This window comes from Megalops cyprinoides, chromosome 4 (assembly GCF_013368585.1).
Source record: "Megalops cyprinoides isolate fMegCyp1 chromosome 4, fMegCyp1.pri, whole genome shotgun sequence".
NCBI lineage: Eukaryota > Metazoa > Chordata > Actinopteri > Elopiformes > Megalopidae > Megalops > Megalops cyprinoides.
In genome coordinates, this window is record NC_050586.1 from 44,508,860 (window position 1) to 44,534,037 (window position 25,178).

General features: G+C 41.8%; 1 protein-coding gene across 1 annotated transcript in view; it reads right to left on the reverse strand.

Annotated features, from left to right (window-relative positions):
• Positions 1 to 25,178, reverse strand: part of LOC118776507 (netrin receptor DCC-like) — a 195,831-nt gene that overhangs the window by 93,956 nt on the left and 76,697 nt on the right. The window contains exons 8-9 of the mRNA XM_036526869.1: positions 10,649 to 10,805; positions 8,040 to 8,194 (exon numbers count right to left, since the gene is read on the reverse strand). Of these exons, the coding sequence (XP_036382762.1) occupies positions 8,040 to 8,194; positions 10,649 to 10,805 (312 nt within the window). The remainder of the gene's footprint in view (positions 1 to 8,039; positions 8,195 to 10,648; positions 10,806 to 25,178) is intronic.

Here is a 25,178-nt window from a genome sequence, read left to right on the forward strand (position 1 = left end):
AACACGGAGGCGCAGTACGACACCTTTCTCCACGGCCTTTCGGAGACCATCAAGGACGAGCTGGCCACTCGGGAGTTGCCGGTCAGCTTTGACACCTTGGTGGATCTGGCCATCCGCGTTGACCAGCGCCTGTCACAGCGGCACCGGGAGAGAGGAGCCAGTGAACCGCGGAGCCCCTCCTGTGAGCCCCTACCCACACCAGCAACGCATAGCCCTGCTACACCGCTGCCTGTTTCCCCGGAGCCGATGCAAGTCGATCGCACTCGCCTGACTCGCCTGTCCCCGGCTGAGCGTCAGAGGAGGATCAGCGCCGGGGCGTGCCTGTACTGTGGTCAGCCTGGGCATTTCGTGGCAACCTGCCCAGCAAAAAGCCAGCGCTCACCTGTAGCAAGGGGATTACAGGTGAGTGTCACCCCCTTAAGCCAGTCCTCTGAAGTCCGTCCTCTGTTTTCTGCCATGTTGCTCGTCGAGGATCAGCCTCACCCGGTCTCCATCCTGATTGACTCGGGGGCCGATGGGAGCTTCATCGATGCCAACCTGGCGGCCCAGCTGCAACTGCCCCGGGTCCCGCTGCACTCGCCTCTGGAGGCCCATGCCATCACCGGGGCCCCGCTGGTCTGCATCACCCACGCCACTCCCCCCATGAGCTTCCTCATCTCCGGCAACCATCACAAGGAGATAGTGTTGCACGTCATTGACACCCCGCAAGCTTCCGTAGTCCTGGGTCATCCCTGGCTGGCACGGCATAACCCCCACATCGACTGGCAGGGCAACAAGATCCTGGGCTGGAGTCCGTTCTGCCACTCCCACTGTCTGCATGAGGCCCTAGCTCCTGTGTCACCTGTCGCTCACGCACCAGAGGAGTTTCCGGACCTTTCGGCAGTGCCGCCGGAATATCTGGACCTGAAGCCCGTGTTCAGCAAGTCCCGTGCAGCCTCGCTTCCCCCGCATCGTCCTTATGACTGTGCGATCGACCTCCTGCCCGGCTCATCACCACCTAAGGGGCGTCTGTACTCCCTATCCCCACCAGAGACTGAGGCCATGAATCACTACATCCGGGAGTCCCTAGCAGCTGGAATTATTCGCCCGTCCTCCTCGCCTGCTGGGGCCGGCTTCTTCTTTGTTGGGAAGAAGCACGGCTCTCTTCGTCCATGTATCGATTACCGAGGTCTCAGTGCTATTACCGTGAAGAACCGCTACCCCCTCCTGCTCCTGTCCTCTGCTTTTGAGTCACTGCAGGGGGCCACCATCTTCACCAAACTCGACCTCCGAAACGCCTACCACCTGGTCCGTATCCGGGAGGGAGATGAATGGAAGACAGCCTTCAACACCTCCACTGGTCACTACGAATATCTGGTTATGCCATTCGGGTTAACTAATGCCCCTGCCGTGTTTCAGTCACTGGTGAATGATGTCCTACGGGATATGCTGAACCGGTTTGTTTTTGTATACCTAGACGACATACTCATTTTTTCTCGCTCCCTGCCTGAACACGTCCAGCATGTCCGTCGCGTTCTCCAGCGCCTGCTGGAGAATCACCTCTATGTCAAGGCTGAGAAGAGCGAATTCCACCGAGACACCCTCTCCTTCCTGGGTTTCGTTATCACAGCAGGAAGCATACAAATGGACCGGCGGAAGGTCCGTGCGGTGGAGGAGTGGCCCCACCCCACCTCCCGTCGGGAACTGCAGCGCTTCCTCGGTTTTGCTAACTTTTACCGCCGCTTCATCCGTGACTACAGCACAGTAGCAGCTCCCCTCACGGCTCTGACGTCTACCGACAGGGCATTCTCCTGGTCTCCGGCAGCCGAGGCAGCATTTTGCAACCTGAAAGGCCATTTCACTTCTGCGCCCATTCTGACACAGCCTGATCCTGCCCGTCAGTTCATCGTGGAAGTGGACGCTTCGGACATAGGAGCGGGGGCCGTCCTGTCGCAACGGTTGGCTGCCAATAACAAACTCCATCCCTGTGCGTTCTACTCTCACCGCCTCACGCCCACCGAGCGCAATTACGACATCGGCGACCGGGAGCTGCTAGCGGTGAAGCTTGCTCTGGAGGAGTGGAGGCATTGGCTGGAGGGGGCAAAGACGCCGTTCCTGGTGTGGACCAACCATAAAAACCTGGAGTACATCAGGTCGGCTAAGCGTCTGAACCCCCGACAGGCCCGCTGGTCCATGTTCTTTTCCCGGTTCGACTTTGCCCTGTCCTACCGACCAGGAACCAAGAACGGCAAAACTGACGCCCTCTCTCGCCAGTTTGCACCAGCAGACGAGACCCCGGAACCCAGCACCATCCTGTCTACCCGGTGCGTGGTTGCGGCGGCGCAGTGGGACATCGAGACCACCGTCCACGCCGCCCTCCGGACCGAGCCGGGTCCTAGCTCCTGTCCCCTTAACCGCCTCTTTGTACCTCAGTCTGTCCGATCCCAGGTCCTGCAGTGGGGGCACTCGTCCAGACTTGCCTGCCACCCTGTTGCCCGACGTACTGCGGCATTCATTGGTCAGCGGTTCTGGTGGCCCACCATGAGGGAGGACATCTCCAGCTTCGTTTCCGCCTGCTCTGTCTGCGCCCGGAATAAGACGTCCAACCAGCCGCCCGCCGGTCTGCTGCAACCCCTGCCGGTTCCCCGACGACCCTGGTCCCACATCGTGTTGGACTTCGTCACCGGCTTGCCCCAGTCAGACGGTAACACCACCATCCTCACCATCGTTGACCGCTTTTCCAAATCTGTCCACTTGATTCCATTGCCCAAACCTCCCTCCGCCAAAGAAACAGCGCAGCTGCTAATACATCACGTTTTCCGGCTGCACGGCCTGCCCTCCGACGTGGTGTCTGACCGGGGCCCCCAATTCACCTCCCACTTTTGGAGGGCGTTTTTCAGATTGCTGGGCACCACAGTCAGCGTGTCGTCCGGGTTCCACCCCCAGTCCAACGGCCAGACCGAGCGGGCGAATCAGCAACTGGAGATGGTGCTGCGATGTCTTACCTCCCAGGAACCATCGGCGTGGAGTCAGCACCTGCCCTGGGTGGAGTATGCCGTCAATTCCCTGCCATCTTCTTCGTCTGGGCTGTCCCCTTTCCATTGTTGCCTGGGCTACCAGCCCCCTCTGTTTCCTGCCCAGTAGGAGGAGGTCGGCGTCCCCTCGGCAGCTGCGTTCATCCGACGATGTCGCCGCACCTGGAGGCGCGCACGGCTCACCCTGCTGCAAGCCTCAGCCCAGGCTAAGCGCTTCGCCGACCGCCGCCACTCCAAAGCCCCTCGTTATCGCCAGGGTCAGCGAGTGTGGCTCTCCACCAGGGACCTTCCCCTCAGAACGGACTCCCGCAAGCTCGCCCCCCGCTTCATCGGGCCATTCCCCATTGCTAAGGTGATCAGTCCCGCGGCGGTCCGGTTGAAGCTGCTGCTCTCGCTCCGCCGCATACATCCCACCTTCCACGTCTCCAGGATCAAGCCTGTCTTCCGCAGCCCGCTATGTCCTGCACCCCGGGCGCCCCCGCCACCCCGCCTGATTGATGGAGCGGAGGCGTACACTGTGCGCCGCCTGCTTAAGGTTCGGCGACGGGGGCGCGGACTCCAGTACCTGGTTGACTGGGAGGGCTACGGTCCTGAAGAGAGGTGCTGGGTCCCTGCCAGGGACATCTTGGACCCCGCCCTCATCCGGGACTTCCACCGCCATCACCCTGGCAAACCCGCTGTGACGCCTGGGGGTGTCCGTGGGGGGGGGGGGGGGGTACTGTCAGGACTCCGCCCCCCTAGCTGTGGTGTTTTTGTTTTTTTCCCTGTCCATGTGCTTTTTGTTTTCCTTGTGTTCCAGCCCCGCCCCGCTCCCCGCCTGGTCCCCGTCCACCTGATTGCCCCATTACCTTCACCTGCCTGCCTGCCCACCTGCATCCCATCTCCTCACCAGCCCAGCCCTATTTCTACCCTGCTTGTTCCTGTCTTGTTTGCCAGTTCGTCTCAGCGTTTTTTGTACCTGTTTCGTTCCCGCAGTTTTTTGATTTCTGATTTCTCCGTGTTTGACTTTGCCTGTCCTTCGTCTTCGTTTTCTTCCTGCCGTCTTGTCCCGTTGCCTGATCATTTGCCTGCCCGGTTCCCGACCCTGCCTGCTCCGGTTCCCGACCCTGTTTTTGTCCATGGACTGCCTTCCGGTTTTCGACCCTGCCTGCTTTTTGGTTTCGCTACTTGCCTGTCGTTATCATTAAACCTGCCTGGAAACTGAAGCTGTCTTGGTCTGTGACTGAGTCCTTGCCTGAGCCGTTACATTTTCTCCATGTGCTCCTGTGTATCTACAGCAACACTCCAGTTCTCATATAAATTTTTCATTTTCTGCTTTCTCTGTTCTATTCTTTCTTATATGTGGGGGACAGGAATGTGATACGAAAATACAGCCAATTTAAGCAGTTCTTACAGTAGATTTCATTAAGACATCATGTACAGTCTTTTTTGATGTGTGACAAACTGCCAACACAGTTTTTAAATTGGTATAAATCAGTTATTACATGGATCCTATTGTTTCAGTACAATGTATGCAACCTTCTCTGATCTTTTTGGGAAAGGAAACAAGGAGCAAGGAGCAAGACACAAATGGCAAACTTGTGAAGCTGATGCTCAGCCAGGTTACAAGGACAAGCAGCGGGAGTAAGAGATTTGCTCCCTCCAAGACTGAACTTTCATTTAAAAATCTCTTAATTTTTTGTACTGTGATTTGGAATTCTGCAATATTGTTTCCCTCCCCTTATTTTTGTTGTTTAAAACTGTGGCTGTCTCTTGGGTTGCACTACTCCACACAATACACCCATCCCCTCCCAGGGTTGTGTTAATATATACAATATAAAGTGCAATTAATCTTTATTTTAATATTTCTTCTTTAAATTATGACAAAAAACATGTGAGTCACTTTAGTTTTGATTTAGTTCATCCAAGCACTGATTTCGGACAAGAAGCCAAGAGAGGTGCATTATGCTTTTTTTCACTCTGTTGAAAACCTCCCTTGAAAATTAGTTTTAAGAGGTCATCTGGCTTGGCACAATTACAGTGCACCCTGAAAAGCTGAATTGCCTTTTCCCCCAGATAGGCCCTCATGGGAGAATCCAATGTGCTGGTAACGGGACCCTGGGTTACACAGTGCAGCAAAGATTAGGGGAGATTTAAACAGCTCACAGCTTTCTGAGCCTGTAATGCCACTGCACTAGCTATTGGAAGTTAGAAACAAAGAAGAAAAAGAGATTGAACGTGCCAAAAGCCTAATCCCTCCCAATCTATCTCTTGTCCTGCATTGAATTAGATGAATAAAAGCAAAAACATTTAACAACAAAGGGCTACAGTGTCTGTGTTAATGTCAATAATGACTACAAGTGATGTGTAAGGATGTTAACAAGTTTCTGCCATTATTTGAAGTGGTGCACAAAATTATATGGCATTTGAAGTGGTACAGAGTGTTGTGGCGTTACTGAAAAGCACTTGTCATTTCCTACGTGTTACATTTGTTGTGACATGTGGCTGGTACGAAATCAATGTAATACTTGATACACTATGATTACTTAACATGCCTGGTTTTCACTATTTTAAAATGCGTTTGACTAGCGTTGAGGCCTTCCCAATATTAAATTGTGATGATGGTAATGATTGTTACAAATGACAGGCATCTCAACTCTCCTCAGGCAGTATAATTTCATCATTCTTCTCTATCAAAATGTGAGGGGTTCGCATAAATATTGTTGTTAAAAACAATATCCTTGAAAAATTACAGGCTTTAGGGATACTCATAACACAAAAACTGCTCTAGTAAAGGTAATAAATGACCTATATTTAAGTGTCATACTGGTGGCATAGCTGTTTTTGGTCTGCTAGATTTGAATATGGACCATAACATTTTAATGAATCATCCTAAAAACTAAGCAGGTCTTTCTGCATTAAAGTAGCACTATATTAAGCTGGTTTAAATCTTATTTACCTGACTGACAATGCAGTTTTGGAACACTGCACTTTCGGACATAGAAAAATTACATGCATTATTTATAAACATAATACGAATTTTTGTTAATATGTTGATGCTACATCAGATGTATAGATGTGCATATCACTTTTACCAAATAAAGAGTGTTGTCAGCTCTATGGAAAGTAGTGTCAAAGACATTCAATTCCGGATGTCACATAACTTTCTCCAACTCAATCAAGATAAACACAAGGTCTTAGTCATTGGACTTAAAACACAAAGAGACATTTTCATTAAAGATATTGGAATCCTGGCATCAAACAGCAAAACTTATGTACAAAATGTTATTTCAGATGCAGACTTCTTCCACCTTAAAATGATCACAAATGAAGAATTCCTTCATCTAGGAAACACTGCCAGAGTAAGACCACTGCTTACACAGGCTGATGTAGAGAGGTTAATTCATGCATTTATCAAAAGTAGTTTTGATTACTATGAAATTCACTACTGTCTAGAATTTTTACAAGAACTAGAAACTAGAAATTAGAACAGCCTTTATTACACCAATACTATCCTTTTGCTGCCTATGACCCCTCATAATACAGGACTCACTGTTAAAAAAGGCAATAAATAAAAGCAATGGTGGAACTGAGCTGCCCTGTTGATTCCATGTAATAAGTATGAACCTAAGGGCTCCTGAGTAGCTCAGATAGTACAAGTACTGGCTCCAAGTACAGCCTGAACCCCATAGCCCAGAATTCAAATTCAATCATGTCATCCCTGGGCAATGACTGTGAGAAAACACAAATCTGCTGAGGGTAGAAGTGGGTAGTTCAGACAGGGTCCCCTCCCACATTCAGAACTTGCAAGTTGCTAGAGTGACATCAGTGGATTATCACCTATGCTCCCTCTAGGGTTGGGAACCGAAACTCAGTTCGGAATTAGTTAACCTAATCCGAAATGCCAAGTACCGGGTACCGGTAAAAAAAATTTGAATTTCGGTTCTGCTTAACGGTTCCTAAACACGATAACCCTTTATTATTGCAAACAAAGGCTACATATCTGCAAGGGCGTACGTAGCTATCTGCCAGGACCTGTCTACGTGACTACGTCATGCATCAACGCAACAGCGTGTCCATTTGTTTAGTCCTTTCATGCATACGGTCACACCGGTGTGATTAGCCGTTTAGCACATATGCTAAAACTGGTGTGATTAGAAAACTAGATTGGAAAAATTCTAGCTAATTTTAGCTTTGAGGAAACAGCATTTTAATGCTAAAAATATAGCAAATGCTAACTGAAAACTATGAGAAGCTTAATAACGCTGATTAAAACATAATGAACCATGTAACGTAACATGTGCGTTACATAGCATAAAAATAAGTTACTTGCAAAAGGGTTAAACACAAGCTAGCATGCATGGCTAATGTCACAACAGTGTGAAAGATGGACTGTGGTAAACGGTCAAAAGTGTGGCTTCACTTTACTAAAGGAAACGACGACAAGGCAAAGTGCAATGCATGGGGAAGCAAATTAGGTCAGGTTGCACATCAAATCTGACCAAACATTTCAGGCAGCACAGCATCGATCTGAAAGACTGTACAGTGTTTGATGTCTTACTTCTTACATTTTTTTACCATTTAATACATCTTTTGAGCATCTCTATGGGTGAGATACAAACGTCCAAGTGTCGTTTTCACAGTAACAAGTCAACTAATTTGTATACTGTTGACAACATAGTTTTTCAATGTACAAAACAGCTGTAGAATTTGAACATGATGTCTTTGCTCTTGAGGATTTATATACAAAATGTTTTTGTTAAGGTTTCAGTCAAACTTTGTGAACCTTGGGGTTGCATTTTCACTGTACCTCAGTGACAGCCAGCTACATTTCACACCTGAGATGTACAGCAGATGAATGTCACAAAGTAAATAAGCTAATTTTGCTGATCTCACTCAGGCAATATTATAACTTAAATCATTACATCTTTAGTAGTACTCCTGTCTTTTGGAACAAAAATGGTCAGCCCCTAAAACTAACAGCCCCCTTCCCACCCCTCCTGGTATCTATGTGCCCTTTTGTTGGGTGAGGTCAGTGGTACTTACACTCTGGCTTTGTGGACACCCTGAGTGGCGGGGAGCTTTCCCCTGGCCCATACTCGTTGTAGGCTACCAATCTGAAGAGGTAGGTTTCCTCTGGCCTCAGGTTGTTAATGGTGAGCTGCAGGGTCTCAGACTGTGAGGTGTTCACAGCCCTTTCTCTGAAATACCCCAAAGATTCAAGTTAAGGATCATAAGAAACAGAACTGCCAGCTTCTCAACCAATAACAAACTGTCATATGGCTCCTTTACTCAATTTTATGTAATAACCGACATAGAAAATGCTAAACAACAAAAAAAATGAATGGTGGCAAAATGCTTTGCCATCCAGAGATTCTTGCCCCAGTTGACAAAGACCTAATTTATGTACTTCTCTAATGCTACTGAGTCTTTGAAGTCTCTGATCACTTGAAGGCATCAACTGGATTGCAAAGGCAGTTCTCCACAGAATATGAATGACTGTTTTCAAAGTGAATGGGTTTATTTCCTCAAGGAAAAAAAAAAAATTGTTACCGTGAGATATTGGATATGACGCAGTAGACGTATCAGGGGTCAGCAACCTTAGGCACGCGTGCCACCATTGGCACGCGGCAGCGTAATCATTGGCATGCTGGCGATAAGCACGCGAGAGAGGTTTTTTAATTAATTAATTTTTTTAACCCTTTCGCACGTAACTTATTTTTTATACTATGTAGAGCGTGTGTTATGTTACATGGTTCATTATGTTTTCATTAGCATTACTAAGCTTCAGTTAGCTCCCGCCGCCATGTTCTTCCGAATAAGATGACGCGCCCCTTAAAACTGACGTTCCACCAATGAGCAGAAAGGGGCAGGGGCTGTAGCGAGCTAGCGCTGGTTGAATAGACAATAAATTGCACTAAAGAAGCGTGTTGTTTGCGATAAACTACAGTCGGCCTTCCCGACAGGGTTGCCAGTCTGATTTCAAGTGACGTCATATAAAAAACTGAAATCCTGTTACACGCTATCAAAACCTATTCCCGACAAGTTTCCCTTTGGAAAAAGCACTAAAACAACACTCTGCACAAAACATCAACAAGAACATCTGTAATGTGGTTTGTCTTGGTACATTTTGGTAAGTCTTTTCTCAGACATCAATTTTGCAGTTTCAGTTGTTGATATTAACAATAATAAAAGGTTGTTATGAAATTTATTATTCAAAAGGATGAAGCTCAATATAATTAGACTGAATTAGGAACTTACAGTAAGCAGAACTGAGGAACAGATGTTTATTTAATAAATTAATAATGAATTAAATAACACATATGAACAAATTTGAGCCAAAAAAGAACCAGAAATACTTTGGGATGCACTTTCTTGTAGAAAAACAGTGAGACAAGCTTTTTAGTTTCTTCATTATTCTTAAATTTTTTTTTATTTATGTAGAATTTATTGCACTGTCCATGAGAGGCAGGCTGTCTAATTTTCCTTTAATCTCCTTTAGCTTTTCAAGGTGATATGCTTCCTGGCGGCATGCATTTTACAAAGGTGTAGAAGTAAAAGTATCCTCACTAAATATCAGACGTTTAGTTTGAGTTCTTCTTGGATTCACAACAAAAGAAGAAGGAAACAGAACATTCAAGTCGTCCACTGAGAGGTGGAGGAAATAGTTTAATCAAATTAAATGTCATTCGCTATAGGCAGAATTAAACCACACCCCTTGCATAAAGGTGCTGGAAGTATGTGGATGTATGTGCCATGCATATGCTCTTAGGCCTTATTCAAGCATCTGTCCATTTTATTCAGTTGTATTGACCACACAGTATTGCTGGGCTATCATTTGACTTTACCATTCATAATTATGTATGCTTATGAATAAAAGCTAATATCCATTCACAATATATCATGTTCCACTATATTTCTATCACAATATCATGTTCCACTATATTTCTATGAAACAATGCAATGCATAATTATACTTATTTTCTTTGTTACATTACAGATAAAGGCTTTACCTGAGGCTCAGTTAATGCTTTTACCAGATTAATTAAGAAATCACAAGTGGATTCCTGCTTTGTTTGATTTTGTTCAATTATGTAATTAATGTTCACTATCTGAAAGTATTTGAACAATTGTAACAATTACTTCTGGACATTTCCCTCTCAGAAGACATACAGGGTATTGTATTAACAAGAAAGATGGGTGTCTTCACTGATAATACTGCATTCATTGTCAATGAGAGCCTGCGGCTAAACCTGGATCACATACAAAAATATGAAAGCATCCTGAGGCTGAACATACCCCGATTATGTAAAAGAATCCTTATTTTGGAGCATTTGTCTACAAATGCTGCCTTACTTGTTCTAAGTAGCAACCAAAGCACTCAGGAAAGCACTAAGGTATTTGAGGTAGTTGCTGCATTGATTTATTGATTGATTTCACATAGTGAAATCACTTTGCTGAGTGCTCTGTACCTATATCAAGTCCATCCAAATAAAGCCAATCATGCTATTGTTCCTGTGTAATTGATACTTTGTACATTCACTTGTCCCCGTCTTACTGTATTAATAACCCACCACAGGGAAAATGGGAAAAATCCCGTTTGTGAGAAAAAAGGAAAAAACAAAACAATATTTTCTTCAGTGGCACTTGCATACCTGTTAATGCCTTCCTGGGTAAAATAGATGGTGTATGTCTGGATGTTCCCATGAGTCTCCACCGGTGGGCGCCAGCTAAGGCGCACAAAGCGGCTGGATACTAGGACAGGAACCACATCACAAGGAGCGGAGGGGAGGGCACTGGAACTCGGGACAACTGGTGGGGGAGGAGAGGAGTCAGTCAAAGAAGTGGGGGGCACAGGGCTTGGGACCTGAAGGACTGGTGTAGGTGTGTCCTCTATAACGTTAGTTAGTTGAGGGAGGGAGAGGGAAGGGGAGGGTAGAAACAAATGGTTTATGAACAGGATGAAATGAAGAGATAAGGAAAAAGACCAGGAAAAAAGAAGAGAGATAAAAAGATCATAGATAGAAAGTAGCTGGTGTCAAAAATTATCACCACAGAGAAAGATTAAACAAATGGCCTGGCAGCATTACAGTCAGCGTGATGATGACAACAATAATGTGTGAATCAGACAAAAATGGATCAGCACCGCAAAGGCCTGCTGAAGCATTCCGCATATTTAATTTTACAGTATGTGTGAACATTCATTACAAAAAAAGAAAAATGTCCAAAGTGCAAATACAGGTATTCAAAGTGAAGACTCAAAGAAAATATGCTGTTCGGTTACACATTAAACTTGGAGGGCACCTAGTGTCCTTCTTTGAAAAACATAAAACAAGGGGAAGGTTCTGGTTGGACATACGAAGATGAATCCACCTAGTAAATTTGCAATCAATAATTATAAAATTGTTCCAGGTAATGTAAGAAATGACATGACACTCAGCAAGTGTGAGCATAGGGTGAACTGGTGATGCATTTTTACAAGTACTCTTGCTGCACTTCAATTCAGATTATACACAATTCAAGGATGTTTTAGGATTACCAACAGAAAGGCGTTACCATTGGGTTTTTGTTAAACTCTGCTCAAAGATAACCAGAATCAATTGTACTGAACACCATAGGCCCAACACAGAGCTGTAATCCTAACGCATCAATACAAACAGATCGATATCAAAGGCCCAATCTGTTTACCAGGAAATAACCCCAGAGAGAATGCTATGCAAACAGCAACTCACTAGTTAATAGAATTTAAATACCTGATTGCTTGTTTATCTTAATCTTATCTGAAGGTACAGATAAGAATGAGTACATATCAATTCTTTCATCAGTCACCATGCATTTACAGATGTACATGCTATGGGACACCACCTTTGGAGATGGTGGAGATGGAGATGACATTAAATGGTGTGAAATTTCTATTTTACCATTTTTTTAAAATCCAGATTCTCAGCTATTGCCTAAGTTTGATATCTAAACAAATTTCAGGCTATTGTGATAAATTTTGAGGGCTTGATTGAATTACATGATGTCATTCCTCTCAGAAACAATTATGTTTTAATATATTATATTAATATATTAAAAATATTAATATAATATTAATATATTTTAATATTATTGTAATATATTATTTTAAAAACAATTATTTATTAAACTGTGCCACTTAAATGTGGTATTGTATGATCTTTCTGTTTTAAAACTATCTGACATAATTCAATTCTGACAATAATCAACATTTGAGATGATTTGAGACTTCTACAAAGAATATAGCTACATATGTATGATAATATATTTGATTTTACAAAATAAATGCACTTCATTGGAATTATTTTCTACAGGGAAAAGATCAAAGGAGGTATTTTTCAACTTTACTTTTGGACAGTGAAGCCCTGTCTAGTGGTCTGCTTGAAAATGCTGATCCAGGAATAGCTTTGGAGGAAAAATCTTTTTAAATTTCCAGTTTGACTATGGAATCAAAAGAATCTCCCCCAGAATTGTTACATTTGCCAGAATGACAGCAACAGAATATGACATTATAATGCTGACAAATAAACAAGATCTATATCATATGATCCCGTTCATTCACTTTATGAAACTTTATGAAACTTATTTTGCATCTGAATTCATGTATGGGTAAAAAGCGTAGGCCATTGCAACATATGCATTTGCAAGGTTTACAAGATGTTTCGTAATGTGACAGAAATGGCACTGGCTGTCTGTGAGCACCTCAGCACCTGGGCCTTGGAAAATGGCTTGCAGTCTAAAGTGCAGTTAAATCTAACATGAACATGGGAGGTATAACCTGAGTTCTGACTGCTGAAGTGTGACTGAATGAATGTGGAGGTAACACTGCTCTGGAGTGCAGATGTACTCAGTATATGAAGTAAGGCTGTGTAAACCCAAGTAAAATAAAATGGAAAATGGCTGGTGAATTTCAGCTGTTGTACTGCATATTATCTGTACTTAATACAAGTAAATGCCCGCGAAGCCCATGTAAGAACATTCTGACTTCCTAGAGAGAAGGAAGGAATTTTTTGTGATTCAGAAATGTAAACAATTCTGACAGGTGGATGAATCAAAGGGCCTGATCTAAGCCAGAGGTCAAAAGGTGCATGTAATTCATACCTTGACTAAAAGACACTCAATTAATTCTATGTGAGTCTGGACTGTAACCCTGTTCACTGGAGAAGTTTGGGCATGAACAGTGAATCTGGTCTCTAAGGTGAATACACAGTTTGTACCAACCAGCCTCTTCATTAAATAATACATATTTTAATACATTACTACAGAACTGAAAACTCCAATAGACACTCAGAGTGTTTTCAATGCCATTGTGAATATGCCAAATGCATTTACTATTAATGTTTTTAATGGGAGTTAAAGGGCTTCAGTCACAGACTTCAGCATATGACATTACATTGTCCACACTGAAATCCCTTGTTTTTTTTTTCCTCTGTATTACTGTATGATCCCTTCAGAAACAAGAGCACTTGCACTCACCCATCAAGTCCTGTGCTTACCACTAAACACTCTTTTGTCAAAATGTGGAAAAGAATCTTAGCATTTATGGACTTCCATCCAGTTCACATACTCCCAAAGCCTTTAAGATGTGAAGTTTCCATGGCACTGCACATCAAAGTAGGCAATCGCAAAGGCACACCTGAGCCAATTTAAATTTGAAGCACAGAAAATGAGAGGAAATGATGAACAACAAGCGGTATGAAGTGAAATGGAAGTCCTCAAATGAGGATCTGATTACAGACCAATGCAATCAGAAGAGATTTGTCTTTAAGTGGTTTTCTGTATAGACTGTATTATTACATCAGCATATTTTCTTATCTTAATCATAATACAGAACTTGATAAATCTTTTGTGGAAATACACATTTATGTTTTACAGTAGTTAAAGGTATACATTCATAATGTGGTGTATACAATTTTATGACTCAAGCAAGAATCTGTCTCAGGCAAGAGAGTTCATATCCATACTACTCTGTTATACTGTATAACACTGTTCCAAAATGGTAGAAAGGGTAATCTTTACAATTCCAACATACAATTTCCAGAAAAGGATGATTCAACGTCTACTCTAAAAGCCTCAGGTATATAGGCCCTAGTGACTACTGCCTTGTAAACAGGGTTATAATATCACCTTCTATAATGGACAGTCATAGCAAATTAGCGTGGTACAAAATTGAATGTTAATATATGGCTGTTGCAGATCTCACTGCAGAGGCCTATTTAATTATTTTATATGTAGAAATCAACCAAGTATTCCACTACACCATTATGTATATCAAAACTCCTATGTAATCAAGAATTACACTATTACTAAATACTATTATTAGTAATGATATTAAATAAATGCACTGACACATAGGTTGGTCACATTTCTAGTTTTCTTCTTTAATGAAGTCATAAATACTGAAAACTTTCCCCATTAATCACATGGACACTTTTACCTATTCATCAAGGCTATTATAAGTCATATATTGGACATGCTAGAAGGTGTAGCATCACAAGAACTTTGAGATAGTGATGCTTGGAGACAATGTGACAGTGTGAAAAGTGTAATCCATAATAAAAAGTTGAGGGTAAATTATTGCTATGATCAGCAGCAGCCATTGTGAGTTGTACAGTCATCTACTTGTATTTTAAGTAGCTTTTCAGGATTAAGCTTCAAGCTTTAGCTCTAGTCTACCTTCCTCTCTATCTATTTTATCTATCCCTATTTATCCCTATTAGCACTCTACACCAGTTTAGCACTTAACTCAGTATTTTACTGACCTCTTGTAGTACTTTTCAATAACTACCCATAGCATTGTGATGTACTTATTTGGAAGTCACTCTGGGTAAGAGCATCTGCTAAATGATGTTTCAAGCCCAGTGGACTAAATCAACATCAGAATTGCAACCAAGCTTGACACCTAGCCATTTGACAGTGGACAGCAAAGAATAGTATAACTTTGTGTTAAACTGAACACTTTAAACTGGGATGCCTACGTTAACCAATGACTCTCCTGCATGTGAGTATTTTTATTTGCATTCATGTTGTAAAGTAAAATTGAGAGCAGCATGTAACAGTACATCTTGATACAGCAACTTCCTATACAGCAGCGTTTCCCAAACCTCTCCTAGAGGACCCCTTGTCCTGCATGTTTTAGATCTCTCCCTGCTCCAACACTGTTGATTCAAATGATCGACTCATTATGAACTTCTGAAGCTGCTTAATAACAAACTGGTCATTTAAATCAGCTGTGTTGGAGCAGGGAGAGATCTAAAACATGCAGGACAAGGGGTCCTCCAGGAGAAGTTTGGGAAACACTGCTATACAGCAATATCCAATACCCAAAATTACAGTTGCTCCAATATAACTGATGATTCAGTAGAGTAGCACAGCAATGCACCAGTATAATAATATATACATATACACAAGTTCAAGTAAAGACATTATGTTATATTGTGATGTGTGCCATTTACCAGCAAATTTTAGCATATGCTTTTATACACATTTCAAACCATTGTGCTATATGTATTATTCACTCAGAAAGGAACCTTAAGGAGCCCTTAAAATAAGCATACATCTGTAACAAATATGGCCATTGGAATCGTACTGTTCCATTTCAATAAACCACACAACACAACTGCATGAGTGAAGAAGGAAGTACTTCTTTTCCACTAATTCCCCTTTCACTCTGAATTAAAGTACACAAAGGCTCATTAGTGGTCTGAAGTCTAAAGAAGCCAATCAGTCCTTAGGCCACAGCTTATTGGCTTCATTATTGAGACTTTCATTATAGAACAGGGAGAGGAAAATTACCACAATGTCTCCAGTGGGCCACTCTATGAGGAGCTCAGTAATGGTGGCTCTTTGACACGGTCAGTGGTTTGGCCCAGATAACTTCCAGACCCTTCTGCCCACTCAGATAAAGCTGGCATGAGAGGGGACATGTCTATGCCCATCACATTAGCAGAGCCTTTTGCTAAATTTAACAGCAGAATTGATAGTTTAAGTGGTGGACTTCATGTTTCCAATTTTCAGTCAACTGCCTCATTACCAGTCAGCCTACCAATGTTCATTTGTAATTGGCTCTCTGTTTCACCATTGGATAATTTTGTTATAAGATAGATGTAAAACAAAACAAAAAATAAATTAAAAAAAAAAAATCACATCTCAGAAAAAAATAGTTCTCAGCTGAGCTCACACCTCTTTGTTCATTTCCTGTAACACATTGTGGATTGTGGCGCGGTAGCATCAGTATTATGTTTTTCATTAACCATATTGTCATCAGTGATGCGAGACTTTCAAACCCTTCAGCTCAACACCCCTGAAGATTTTTTATAGAAAAGACAAGACATATTGTGCAAAAAAATGGCCCTCATCTCTCAAGAATGTCTTAACCTCATATATTTTCTCCTGTTCTGCCACTTATATGGTCAAAATTCTTGGTCAAATTCTTCTTGCTGGATTTTTTTATTTTGAAGTAAAATTGAAACCAATTTGTCAAAGCACTTAAAATAATTATATATCTGTGATCACTCTATGTAACTTTGATTCAGACTTGATATTAAAATACCCATAAAATAATGTATCTTGGTATTGTCTTGAAGATTATTGTTAACAAAGTTGCAATTTATCTAGGTTTCAGCTTGGCCACCAACTGATTCTAAATGTCTTTCTCTTGTTTATCTTTAAGTACAAGGTAAGGCCATTGAAACATTTACTGAGACAGAAGAAGCAGGGACACTGCAAGGGTAACTCTGTGTCAGTGCTCCCGCCCCCTAGCTATTGTGTTTTGTTTTTCCCTGTCCATGTGCTTTTGTTTTCCTTGTGTTCTAGCCCTGCCCCACTCTCCGCCCTGTCTCCGCCCACCCGATCATCCCCTCCTGCCTGCTTACACACCTGCTTCCCATCTCCTCATCAGCCCAGCCCTATATCTACCCTGCTTGTCTCTGTCTTGTTGCCAGTTTGTTGCAGTGTGTTTTTACCTGTCTTGTTCCCGCTGTGTTTTCTGCCTGATTGCTGTTCCCTGAATCGACCCTGCCTGCTCTTCGACCTTGCTCCTGCCTGCTGTCCTGCCTTGTTCACCTGATCTTCCTGACTACCTGGTTTGACCCTGCCTGTCCCCGGCTTTGATTCCTGACTGTGTTTGGACTGCCTTCCTGGTATTTTGACGCTGCCTGTTTTGGACTGCCCGTTTGTTCTACCATTCTGTTAATAAACGCCTGGATTCTGGAGTTCTCGTGGTCCGCGCCTGAGTCCTTGCCTGTGCCTTGACACTCTGAGACAATACAGACACAGCAAGTACCTAATATGAACAAAACGAGGGTGGAACAATGTTCATGTCAAAAACCATGAAGCCAGATAATTACTAACTTCAAAGCACAATTTAGACAATTCAGGGAATTGAGGGTTTAAATAACTAAATCTTAGGCTTAAAGTTAATTATCCTATCAAATGCTTTATATATTTGCAAGTATGTAATGTTAAATGAAGGATGTTGTGAACAGAAATGCTTTTTAAATTAATGAAGTTAAAGTCTTTTAGAAAATGGAGGATTTTTATTTTCTCAAAACTAATTTATATATACATACTTTGGTGGGACTACCATCGCACAATAGTAGAACACCGGCCAGCTCTACTATATATTTATATGGTGGCCGGTGTTCTACTATTGTGTGACGGTACTGTTGTACGGTAGTCCCACTAAAGTTTAATTTCAATGAAAACTGGTGAAATTCAACATCAGGTGTCTCAGCCATTTTATCATCATTTCTGTTTATATTTTACATAGCCACTCTGACCATGACAAGCAACAATTTGTGACCACGGCTGCAAAAATTTGTGCAGTTGGTTTCATGAATACGACAACACAATTATGCTGTCATCAACAGTGCAAAATTTGCTCTCAAAAATGCTCTCAGTTTACACATCTTTTGTGTGTGTGTGTGTGTGTGTGTGTGTGATTGAAGCAACTAATGTCTAAATATATAGTAACAAATACTTACATGGTTGTTTCCATTATTCCAGGAGGACTATATATTTTGTTGTTGAGATAAAGTTTGTATCTTCAGCGATCTGCCCAGTGATGAATGCATGTTTTGTGAAGAAACCCAAGGTAGATAAAGTATCATAGCATAATATGTATCAAATCAGTGTTCTTTTGTGGCTTTTGCCAGTAATTAAACTTGAATGTACACAGTTTTTTTTTTTTTTTTAATGAATATATTTTGTTACTAAATCTCTTAACAAATGTCATATACACACATATACATACATACATATATGCGGTTCATTCCACTTTAATGTGATATATATATATATATATATATATATATAGAGAGAGAGAGAGAGAGAGATATTCTTCAATTTGTCATTAAAATTCTGCCCTGTAGTTTGTATTTAAAATATACTGTTGAAAAATGTGTAAATTCATATTTTCTGTCCTTTTCCCTTTTTTCACAGAGACTGAATAGTCTCATGAACTGTGCATTTGACATGAAGAAAAATATGTCTGTCAAGAGTCAAAAGACACACATATGAAAACCCTGGCTCTGGTTGCCAGTGAAACAATCACTCAGTTATCTAAATTCAGGCTTAGACGGTTATATACCACAGTTGTAATTAATGCAATTGTATGTTGCCAACATGGAACATGTCACAAGAGGACAAATATTACTGAGTGATGCTTTCAGCAGAGGGTGTTCTTATTGCACTTTTCAGTGCGAAAATATTGCATTAAGCCACAAACATCTTTTTCCAGCTTCACAAAAATGGCCGCAGGCAGACAGTCAACATAGCGTTTGCCACATTTTGTTATGCAGGTATGGTGATCTTTCTCCAAGAAGTGAAAAAGAACCAGAAGGTGTATTATGAAGACTTGAAGCACTTTGAAGCATTTGTTGCCACCTCAATTTCATTTTGGTCCAGTCTGTCCCTTTACCCGATAACACCAATCAAAGCAAGAGTCAGTTACACAGAACAAAACTGAAAGTATAGTGTATAGGTGAGATCAGCACTAGTGGTGAATTCACTCTCAATTCTGTCTTGTTCTGTACAAAACACACTGCCAATGCATGACATTCCTGGACTTCAATCTGCTGGAATTTAACCAGTGAAAATTTGCACAGATAGTCTAGTCTTCTTCATTTTGATGCCAATTATCTACTTCATCTGCCATCAAAACAGCATACCATAATTTATCATTCCTGGTGACAAAGCCAATATTCTAAAAAAAAGAACCTCTCAAATATTTAACAGTGTTATCTGTCAACATATTAGGAACATTGCTGAACAAACTGACATTGTAAAGATAAGTTCAGATGCAGCACCAGAAAGGTACTAGAACAGAATATAGCGCAGCAACCCTGTGATTCAACTACAATGTTGCGTAAAAAAGGACACACAATGCCTTGTCACATTATTCATTTGCTATGCAGCACCTATCTCAAAGGCAACTTACATAACTTATATTTGACAAATTACTAAGTAATGCATCTGGATATGTACTGAGGCAACACAGGGTAAGGCAGTACCTTGCTCAAGGGCATAATGGCAGTGTCCTTCTCTGCACCCATATTCAGTTCCCTAACCCCAGCTCATCACTACAGCCCTGTGCATAATTTTACATTTTAATAGAAAGACAAGCTTCTCTTGCATGGTAGGTCATTTGCCTGGGAAAACACATTTGGTATGGACATTACAATGATCATTGTTCATTTAATCACACACTGTTTCTTCCACTTTCACACTGGCCTAAAGGAGGTGTTCAAATAAAAAGCAATCTGTCAAGTTAAATGAAGACAGGTCCTTTGTATGTGCCTTCTGAAAGGCAAAAGCTCTCACCTAACAGATCAGCTTTCATGTGCTGAACTCTTTCTGTCTCTCCCATTGATGTGTGATTCCACATCATGCATCATCTGCTGTTCAGAGCAAAAACAAAACAAAACAAAAAACAAGAGAGTAGATTTTCTATTTTAGATGTCAACAACAATCTGTGATCCCTGCTGCAGTGTAATACGAGAAGATGGCAACATTGGTTGAGAGTTGAAGCAGCCTGATAGAAAGCTTCAGTAAACCATTTTGTTACTGCATGCCATTTACTGTTCATGTCTGTTGGCAAAGAGTGTCATCTCAAACCTCATCCTCTTGTTTTTGCTGCCAAGATATACGACAGATCTTTGGTGCTGGGGAATAAGAGGTGACAGCTTTTAGAGGGCTTTTCTCAATGTTCTGGACAATGAAGTAATATCTATCTGCCTTTTTCCACAGAGTATGAATAAGCAGTTCACACTGGACTGCTGTGTATAGTATTTTCATGATCATGACTATTTTACAGAAGTATAGTGTAGCGAAGGGTGAGAGGGATCGCCCTTCGCTACAAATGGTGTTAGAAGTGGGATGGCTACCCATTCTTCTTTTGGCCACTGGTAGATAACAGCCAGTCTCTCAAAAGTCGTTAAAAAATGTTCAATATCATCAGAGTCCTCTAACTGAGCCAGTCTTGGCTCCTTGGTCAACCCTCCTCTGGACGATGGTGCAGCACTGGTTTCTTTGGCCCTCGCCTGCTCCACGTCCAACTGCAGTTGGTTGACCTGCTGACTGAGGACCTTGTACTTTTGTTCCTGTCACACTGCTTCTCTCTCGCCACTCATCTCTCTCCCTTTGGGGATGGATGAAGGTCTCAAACATCTTGGCAAGCTGCGCCAGGGCCTGGTCGTTTCCTACTGGCATGGCAGCTGGTTGCCCTGACTCCTCTGCTGGGCCCCCTGTAGCTCCGTCAGTTGTGCCATCATCTGGCTGATACTTGAGCTGATGAATCCCACTGCTGACACCATTTGTAGTGAAGGGTGAGAGCAGTCACCCCACCCGGCCTTGAACCCAGGTCTACGGGGTACCAACAATGCGACTTTGACCGCAACGCCAAAGAGCCAGGCTCGTTGGTATGGCAGTCAGAGCGCATACTCAACCGTAGTGACGGCACTCCGTCACACTGCCCTCCCCTTCGTGAAGCGTGCCCATGTGCTTCACGCACCATGGCATCCCTCATGCATTCTCTTGCCGTAATTCTCCCATCCCAGGGTGCCCCACTCACCAGTGCTTCATCCATCTCTGCCTGAGCCTGGCTCTTTGGCGTCACGGTCAAAGTCGCATGTTTGGTACCCTGTAGACCTGGGTTTGAGGACGGGTGGGGTGACTGCTCTTGCCCTTCGCTACATACAGCTTAACAAATGAATAAGACAAGACTAATAGGGGCTTTCAACCTAACTGAAACAATGATTTGTCCTTAACAATGAGCATAAATTCATGCAAATTTTGGTGTTTTAATCTACCTGAATATTTTTCAGTGACCACAAAATTTTAGTGACCACATGACTTTCGGAAATGTGCAAAAATTAGAAAAAAAAAGAATTAGAAATTGACATCAGTAAAATTCTGACTCAAAGCAAAAGACAAGTGCCAATGTAGTGAATGCTCTTGGAGGGTACTGTACTTGTGTACTGTAATGTTTTCAATTTTTAACTGCATCAAGTCAGGTCTAAAATGACAGGTCTACTGAGTATACCTTTTACATACTTTTTTATGGGCCCTAAATATCAGCAGAGAGAACTGCTCTCTTAATGAACAAGGGAACTCCAAGTGACATTAATACTAGAAATAAGGTGATAGTGTTGATGCATGATAACCGTCTTGGTGCAATATTTCAGAAGGCAATATATGGATTTTGAGAAATATCACCCTGGTAGAATGAGGATGAAATATTTTTCAGTGGCCTCATAATTAGCATTCCAATCATTGCTGCACCACTGCTATAAATAATTAATTTGGGAACACACATTTCCAATCTGAGAATGCCGCAGCCTTAATCTGAAAAATATAGAGCTTGTAAAGACAAGATAAATGGTGAAATTAATATGTCCCTAATAGAGATACAATTCATGCTGCCTGATGTTCATCAAATGAAGAGATTTCTTCCCATTTTACTTCTCTTCCTCAGCTTTAGGCTATAGCTGTTCACTGTCTAAATGATGTTAATTCATGGCTTACAACTTTTAAGGTTCATGCCTTATTTTGACACTTGGGAAGGTAGGATTCATGTTGACACTGACGTTGGACTGGGAGTTTAAATCATCAGACCATTGTTCTCCAGTAGTACACGCACATACAGACACATACACATAGGACACTCTTACCATTTGCTGGAGATGCATCCTAGAGATGACCACATTTGTGCAGTATGTGTGGCTCTTTGGGTACAGAACATTGCTGAGTCTAAGAACTGTTCTTGCTGTTGTCTCAGTGGTCCTCGTTCCAGTGGTACTGCCCTGTGTTGGTAGCTGGTTCTTACTCTGAATGGGATGGGGTAGTCAGATAACCTTCAGGCCAATGTGTCCTAACCTCACTGCTCACCTCCTTTTCTGTGCTGCCATAGTTTGTTTTTGCTGAAGAAATTAAGTGTCTATTACATGTGGCACACAAATTGCCTAGTCATCCTATCCTAGCCACTACCCTCTCTCCCTCTTCCTCTTTCTCTGTCCCTCATGCTGTCTTAGCAACAAGTACTCCTTAACATTACTTCATTAACATTTACCTCGCCTCAAAACACAAGATACCTGCATCATCACTGAATTGCAAAACCTATGACATCCCTGTCCTGGCCACTATCTTATGGAATGACCCCCTCATAGCCTACATGGGCCTACCATGTAATCCCTGGTCACCAAACAGCCTCTTGACTCTTGCTCTTTTTTGCCATTCATTTGTTAACATCATTAACAGTTAAAACATTTCCCAGAAATTGCCTTTTTCTCAGGGTCAAGGTGGAATTTTCAGTTTTTTTCCCAGTTGATGCTGGGTTTTCCTGCTTTTTTCTTTCCTCTGGAAGACTATGTTTATCACTTTGAGACCGCACCACAACTTCTCAGTTTCTCCACTGACTATAATGGAGAAACTGATAGTATTTGCTTGATCCCGAAAATGACTGAGCTAAAGGAATTGCAACATATTAATGCAGGCAGAGTTTGTTTTCACTGATAATAATTTTGCAAATAGGCTTCACTGTAAAATGCCTTAGTAATGATAGTAATGATCTACTTAATGTATAATGTTTATGTTGCCGTCAATATAGTGCAATAAATGGTAGTAAGTAGTAGTAAAGCTGGAAATTGGGCAGGGCAACACGTCTTTCCTCTTTAAGTCTAAGCAAATTGGAGTATTTAATCCAAGGTTTATATTACACCAAATGAATTTGGATATGCTTCTGTTAAGAAACTAAAATGTGGCGGAGGGTAGCAGCCTAGTATTTGGAATAAGTATTACATCTACAGAGGACATTTATTCTGATGGCATTAATTTGACCAAGGAGAGAAACATAAAGAGCAGACCATATGATAAATTAGATTCAACTTTGGCAATCAGTGGGTTGTAATTTTCTTTAAAAATATTCTAATATAGAAGGGATCATATCACCTAAGAATGTAAGTAAAACCTGCCTAAATTGTGCTTCAGTTTCATAAAGAGGAAATTCCAGTCAATGCGATCAAAAACCTTCTCAGCCACTGAAGTGGAAGTGCATGCTTATACATTGGAGTACTGTATAATTTTAAAGACTCGCCTAATGTCAGTTGAATATGAAATCAGTTTGGTCAAAATTTACTAATTGCAGGAGAAAGTTCAATAATCCTCTGGCTGTGAGCTTTGCAAGAATTTTGCAATCAAAAATTTAATAAGGTTATTGGAAAATAAGCACAACCTGCTTTTAAGTAACATGTTAATTACAGCTGTGCTTCTAGAACTAAGGAGATTTCCATTTATACAAACGTAATCCACCATAAGCATAAATAAATGAGAAAGTTGTGGCCAGAACTGTTTGTGAATCTCCCCTGGGAAGCCATCTGGACCAGGAGATTTATTAGAGGACATAGATTTTATTGCTTCTAGTATTTCCTTGGATGTGCAGGGTGAATTTATGATGACTGATCCACATCTGTTAATTTAGGGAGACTGATGAATTTAAGGAAGCAAGTCAGTTCATACTAAAAGTCCTGTCTGAATAATATAAGTTATCCGAGAAGTTATAGAAAGATTTATTGATTTCAACTGCCTGTATATTCCAAGCACATTGGGCAAATACAGCGCATTTCTCTGATAGCATGTTCAGCCTTTTCTTTTTTCAGCTGGTGAGTAAAGAGTTTACTAGGCTTGTTTCTGAACATGTAGTTACTATGTAACTTTGGTTCTTTCTACCCAGATGCATATTGTGTGTGCCTATGACACCACCTGAAATAGTGTCAATACGACACCCTACAGAACTCATACATTTTTGCTTTAGTTAGGAAGCGTTTCTATAAACATTTTGCATATGGATTAAATTTAGTTTGGCTTTACTGACTGCAAGTTGCTTCTATAAATCATATGACTCTTTGACTTCATCATGTTTTGTCTTTGTCTTCATGTCTCTTGTTGTAAGAGGTGTACAAAATTAAATAGCCTCTTAAAGTAACTTTTTCTGCATCCCAAATGATGCCTGGAGTGACAGGTGAATCTTTGTAGTCCCATGTATATTTAACAATCTGTTGGCAGAAATTGGACTGGAAATCTTCATTAGTAAGAACTGAGGTAATTTCAAGCTTTTGGTTTTTAGGATATTATTTTGGAATACAGATAAATGGGAACATGATCAGAGGGTAGAATAGAACCTACTGAGCACTGTGACACCTTATGCAGAAATGAAAGTAATAATTTATGGTTTTATGGAGTATGGTTTATTAAGGTTAGAGTAAAAGTAAAAGGTCTTTAGTAAAGACTGTGCCTACAGTAAAGACTGCATTCTCACCAAAACATCAACAAGGCCATTCCACAATACAATACCGGAGCGGATCTAGACTTTGAGGTGTGGGAAGATCTATCAATAGCTTGTTTGTTACAGCTCCAGTCCCCAGCAATCAATTCAAAGTTATGAGTTATCATTGAATAATAAAATGATGTCAGATATAGATTTGGGGGAGTCTACACTGGGAGCATATACATTAACTATAGTAATAGGTTGACCATATATAGATCCACTCATCCAAGAAAACCTGCCTTCTGAATCTGTTTACCTTATGAATGAGAATAGCAGTTCCTCTGCTGGCAGTTAAATGCTGCCCTACCAAATCTCATTTAATTTTAGTGTGGTTAGTTCCTTGGAAA